The sequence below is a fragment of the Zeus faber genome, assembly GCF_960531495.2.
Source record: "Zeus faber genome assembly, chromosome: 6".
In the NCBI taxonomy this organism is placed as follows: Eukaryota; Metazoa; Chordata; class Actinopteri; order Zeiformes; family Zeidae; genus Zeus; species Zeus faber.
The window spans coordinates 17,722,551-17,728,645 of record NC_137201.1 but is presented as its reverse complement, the minus strand read 5'-3'; the positions used below and the strand labels follow the sequence as shown (position 1 = coordinate 17,728,645).

The following is a 6,095-nucleotide window of genomic DNA, read 5'->3' as shown; positions in this document are numbered from 1 at the left end:
TCAAAACAAGATTGTCCAGCTGTAGATGGGGCTGGGTGTCGTGGAACTATTTAAAAAATATCTTCACTTTAATCACGTTTGTTTTTTGTTTTTTCTCAGTGTGTTGAGGAATGTAATATCCTGCTTTGAAGTCAAATTCCTTTTACCAAAAAGAAAATTACATGACGTATTTACTGTACAAACTTTTAGTTCGGGCTCTGTATAGGTTCATTTTTTTATTTTAATTTATGGTACCAATACTTTGACTTGGATAACTGTTCCTAAACGATCATTCATGAACTACTGAGTGAAAGGCAATCTAGTGCTTTAAATTGTACTGCTAGTTTAACGAAATCCCTTTTTAACACAAATAAAATCCCCGACCATGATGAGATTAACTAATGTAGTGACGGAATTCACCAGAATCTCCCATCAAATTTGATACTCTGGTAATGATTTTTTTTGCTCACTAACACTTAAAGAGATTAATTTCTTTGATATCGAAATGTGGCATCAAATTTCCCAATGATCTCCGATGCTCTTTTATTGACGTGGTGCCGTGGATGCAGCACGTTTTCGACACCCAGACCCGGCTAGAGATGGTCTTTAAGATTGTGGTTTGTGAGAATGGGCTGTGTGTTTCAGCACCTCCCAGTGTGTTATTGTCTTGCTCAACACTGGCTTAACAAAAGGGGTTTATTTTATTGTTTATTTTGTTACATAACCGCACAGTTATGTATTGTGAATCATTTTATTAGTTTGGCAACTTTTACCAATTCGTCACGGACTGAAAGAAACTTTACATTAGTGAAACTGAATATTTGTGTGGTTTTATAAACATTTTATCTCAAGCACTTTATAACCTCTTTTGTCTGACCGGCTAATCCTTATATCCATCCATCCACAGCTATCTATTGACCTAGATGTTTTGTACTTGGAAATGTCAATTTAAAATAGAAAAGGAGAGAGAGAGGAAAAAAAAAAAAAAAAAAACGTGGAAAGCGTTTGTCTTTGAACAGGTAAATATTTTAACCGTCTTGACTGAGCATTTTTACTTTTATTTTTTATTTTTTTCCTTATTTTTTGGTCATGTCACTATTCGTTTAGGGTCGGGTAACTTTGTACAGAATGTTCGCCGTTTAAAATGTAATCCTTTGTGTCCAGTCTCAGTGGTCCAGTCACGAGTCGCTCGGAAAGAAAAAAAAAAGTAACAAAAAGAGAAGCATTCCCACAGAAGAGCTCGTCCCCCTTTTTTTTTATTTTTTTGTTGTTGGTTTTTTTTTTTTTTCAGTGTGCCAGAGCCGCCGAAACATTGCCGGGCCGGGTCGTGCGGTTTAACGGAGGGTGTCGTCCCATTGCTTTTCCGTAGCGTTTACTGTACAATGTCCCTTGAGACAGTTCTACCTTGTGTTTTGGTATTTATGTTGTATTATTAGGTTGTTCTTACCGTCTCCGGTGGTACAGTGTGCGGGCCGGCGCCAAGTTGAGTTGCCCCCCTGCCCCCCGCGTGCAGGGGGCTCGCCCGGGCTCACGTCAAATCTGTTACATAGAGGCGGCCATCTTGATCGGTGCTGTGTAAAAGGAGTGACGGGCGCCTTCTGATGTGGCGCTAACGCCTGCGGTTTCCACTCATATCGGTCGCACTTGGCCTTCGTCTTAGGTCACGAGGAGACGTGTCTCTAGTGTCGGCGCACCCAAGCGAACCAAAGCTCCTGTGTCGTCTCGTCTTAACACCTTGTTGTTCATTTGTTTTCAAATACTATCATGACGTTTACTCATTTTTACTTATTTACCATTTTAAGTTATGCAGCTCTTTCATGAATAGTAATTCAGTGTTGTTGGTTTGGTTTTTTTTTTTTTCACATTTCAGTAGAGGAGAAAACAAACAAAGAGGTACTTAACGTCTTAGTTCGGTGATATTTCAATCTTCACATTTCCACCAATTTGAGACTCATTTGCATTTCTAATTTGCTGACGCACTCTGTTTTTGATGCAAAGTAACGCCGCTTTACTTCCGCTATATCGACAGCAGTGACGCGTCATCGCATGCCAAGCCTCTTAGAGCTAATCAGACGTTGGGACAAAATTTATCATGTGTGCACTTGTTTACATTTTCCTATTCATACCATGGTGTCCTGCAAATGTCAAAGTGATCCATTTTGAAGTAACTTATCTTTTTTATAGAATTTCGTACCCATGAATCAAATTTTAGAGTATTTTTGTACGGCTAAAGTTTTAAGTTTATGCTTATAGCATAGAATATCAATTACGTCAAGCGTAATTCATTGTTGAAAAATGCAACTCTTGTTAAGAATTGTAATCGAATAGACATCGAGCAAATATTTTAGAATATGATTCTGTCGCTGTTAATGAATTTGACAAGCCTTTTATGGCGCGATCATAAAAGGATGTTTTTTCTTTATTTGCAAAAAAAAAAAAAAAAAAACACTGACATATTGGGAAAACGTCGTCATGCATCTCAAACGGCACTTTGACTCGTGCGTCCACTGTAGATCAGGTCGGAGCTTAATACCGATGCTTCCAAGCATTCCATCCTTCTCGGAGAGGTCTAATAGCACACCATGTGGGGCAGGAGGAGCAGTGAAGCCTCTGGAAGCCATACCAACACAAAGCCAACCTGGAACTTCAGTTTCGTGAATGTAAATCTTTACCTCATGGTGTGGGCGGGGGGGGGGGGAGGAAGAAAAAAAAAAAGCTGACTCAGCAAGTAAAACATCGGACCAATTACAGTTGTTTTGTGTGTGTGTGTGTGTGTGTGTGTGTGTGTGTGTGTGTGTGTGTGTGTGTGTGTGTGTGTGTGTGTGTGTGTGTGTGTGTGTGTGTGTGTGTGTGTGTGTGTGTGTGTGTGTGTGTGTGTGTGTGTCAGTCACAGGGGAAGCAACCCTAATGTAATTAGTGTACCGTTCATTTGTGGGTTTGTCTGGTGTTGTGGTCTGATTTCATGTTCCATCATCAAGCCCTTTTCCGTTGGAGCGATGCAGATTGCTCAGTTTCAAACTCTTAAAAAAAAAAGTTAAAAAAAAAAAAAAAGCCACTCGTACCTGAAAAGACGGCGAGGTTGTCGAACGGTGGCGATGATAGCACACAGTACAAAAACAGGTAGTGTCCTTTTAAATGAATATCTATGTAGTTATATTTAAATGTGAATTATACTGCAAGGGCATCTTGGGTTCAAATTGTGATGCTTTAAACAGAACTTTGTGTGCCTTGATAACTAAACAACTACTATCTGGCTTTGTATTTTTCATCACAATGACTTTTCCGTTATCGCTCTTCAGTTACTGAAACCCCCCCCGCCCCCTCCAGAGGGGGGAAAAGGAAAAACTAAGCTTCGACATTCGCCCATTGAGGTGCATTTTTAAGTTTTTAACAGTTTTATCGTTGGAAATCTGTTGCAAACTATCTGTGATAACATTAGCATAAAACTGCTGTGCAGCTTATCCATTTGAGTTTTGTTTTTAAACTGAATATTTCTTGCCTCTTGAGATTCAAAATACGAGGCGAAAGGGACTGAGACCGTGGAGAGTGTCGGAGGTTTTCTTGTTTTGATTTGCGCGTCAAGTTCGCCGCTCGACCCGAAATCGAATGGAGCGCCGCTAGACAAAATAAAACTTATTTGCCAATAGTGTGCGCTCTTATCTTGCGTGTAATCAGTTTGCTCACGTTTCCTAGTTTGCTCTATTTCACATTCTTCTACTTGACAGTTCTGTTGTACCTGTTCGGCGTAGCTTCAGCTGTAGTATCTAGCCTTAAAACCCTGCAGTAGGGATAAAGGTTAAACCCTAGTGTGTTATCATACATCTGAACTATTAACATGTACTTTGCCTTTGTCTGGACGTTTGTATACTCTTCTGTTTATCTGTAATCCTGCTGCTACATTAAATGAATTAATAAAAATTTAAATGGCCTTTGTTTCAGTCTTTTTCCTCGTGCAAAGCAAATAGTTCACAGTAAAACAGTTGTTTTACAGGATCTGGGACCAGATCCAGATAGGATATATTATTTTAATGGAGTATAGAATAGAGTAAAACATTTTCAAAAGTGCAAAATTGCTCTATTCATAGTTTGCTGATTCTTCTGTTCAGTCTCTGTTGGAAGAAACTCGATGGATCTCTGAAGTCAAAGCCGATGTCGAACTCTGGGTTTTTCTCGAGGGCGAGGACAGTGACCAGCACCGCCACGGTGGCAGTGAGACCCCATATCTGAAAGCGGCGGCCCGATTCGGGGTCGCGGTAGTGGAAATGGTGGTGCGGCCCAGGGAATCCCGTGTGGTGCTTCCTCCGAGCAAAGAAGTCGAGAGGAACGGTGAAAACGGCGCTCACCTCTGACGGGTTGGGAGACGGGCGGAACGACTCGTCGATGAACCCCACGACCGGGGTCACCAGGAGGCCGCCCTGTTGAGGGGGGTTGACGGTTGACAGGTGACACACACACACACACACACACGTGAACGAAATATGGAAGAGAAAAAAAAAGGGCATGTCTCCTGAAACCACACTCAATCGCGGGAGAGGTGCAGCCTTCCTCGAGCGTCAAATACTACTAATCCAACGCAAACATAAACAAATTCAGGAGCCGGGGGCGTTGCCACGAATGCAAATAAGGAGACGGAGCTGTTGTGTACATTCTGGCGTCCAGGGAACATGCATTTGAGGGACGAAGGCGCCGTAGCTACATAAACTAGCGCAGGCTGTAGTCACCACCGCTGGCGCCGGCGCGCTCTGTTCTCACACAAGTTCTCCTCACTGAACCACCGTTCCGACCAGCTCTCTGACCAGTCTGTATTGTACAATACTGCGGCGTCTCAGCGTCCGGCATCTCATCACTCAACACCCTTTATATACGATATACACTATATATACTATATACACTGTATACATCTCACCGCTCTCAGTCTCGTTCCCGCAGTCTGTCTGTTCACTACACTAGCACTCTCAATGACCACGCCCCCTTACCAGGAAATAACACTTTATATACTATATACACTATATAAACCTAGCCACGCCCCTTTACCATGAAAAAACACTAAATATACTATATACACTATATAAACCCAGCCACGCCCCCTGACCATGAAATAACACTATATATACACTTTATACACTATTTATACCAGCCTTACGACTGCATCTACCGACTGCTCCAAGATACGACCGTGGAAATTTGCAGTTTGGCGCGTCGGCGGCCAGTCAGCGGGGGACCTACATCGTGTGCGCACATAGGTCGTGGGTTATCGATATTTTTTTTCATATTTACTGTGTTTGTGCTGTGTTTGTGTATTTTGTTTATTTTCACCCTTCATGATTTCATCATTTATACGGGAAAAATTGCTCGGACATACGACTGTTTTAACATACGACCGTTCTTATAGAACGAATTACAGTCGTAAGTCGAGGCGACCACTGTATTTGAATTGACTTCAACAGGGGCTTTAATAGTGTACGCCACCTTGCTTATGATGGGATAGAGCCTGCAGACCACCTCCACCTGCTCAGCGGGGAGACCTATCTCCTCCTCCGCCTCCCTCAGGGCTGTAGCCACCTCATCCTCGTCGCCGGGGTCACTCTTCCCACCGGGGAAACACACGTCTCCGGCGTTGGTCCTCAGCTGCAGCCACAGCAAGGGGGGTGGGCACATTAAAAACAAAAACTCCAAAACAACAACAACAACAACAACAAAACCATAAACACCAAAACAACAAATAAAAAAATGAAAATGATGGGTGGCCCCGTGTACCTGCTGGGAGCGCAGCGTCATCAGGACGCGCAGCTCCCCGTCCCGCAGCAGCAGCGGGACCAGCACGGAGGCGCGGGGCAGAGCGGCTACGTCGCGGGAGAACTCGCTTCCGGTTTGGTGACGCTTCAGCGCGGCGGTCGCCTCGCTTTTCGCCGCCATGGCCGCTCCGCTCCCACGCGCGTTCGGCGGATTTTTAAGGCAGGTTTTTGGGTTTTTTTGTTTTGTTTTTTTGTTTTTTTTTGTGTACTGGGAATGAACCCCACGCGAGGCAGCTTTATCGCTCCCGGTATCGTGCTCGTTTTTCCGCGACACCCGGAAGTGAAACCCGGGGGGGGGGGGGGGCACGCCCCCTAGTGGCC

General features: G+C 43.6%; 1 protein-coding gene across 1 annotated transcript; it reads right to left on the bottom strand.

Moving 5' to 3' along the window:
- Positions 1–2,651: 2,651 nt before the first annotated feature.
- On the bottom strand, positions 2,652–6,031 carry nudt7 (nudix (nucleoside diphosphate linked moiety X)-type motif 7). The gene is made up of 3 exons (XM_080001724.1): positions 5,737–6,031; positions 5,449–5,607; positions 2,652–4,394 (listed from the first exon to the last, which is right to left on the bottom strand). The coding sequence occupies exons 1-3, from the start codon at positions 5,893–5,895 to the stop codon at positions 4,059–4,061; spliced, it is 654 nt and encodes a 217-aa protein (XP_079857850.1). The 5' UTR covers positions 5,896–6,031; the 3' UTR covers positions 2,652–4,058.
- Between the last annotated feature and the right edge of the window lie 64 nt (positions 6,032–6,095).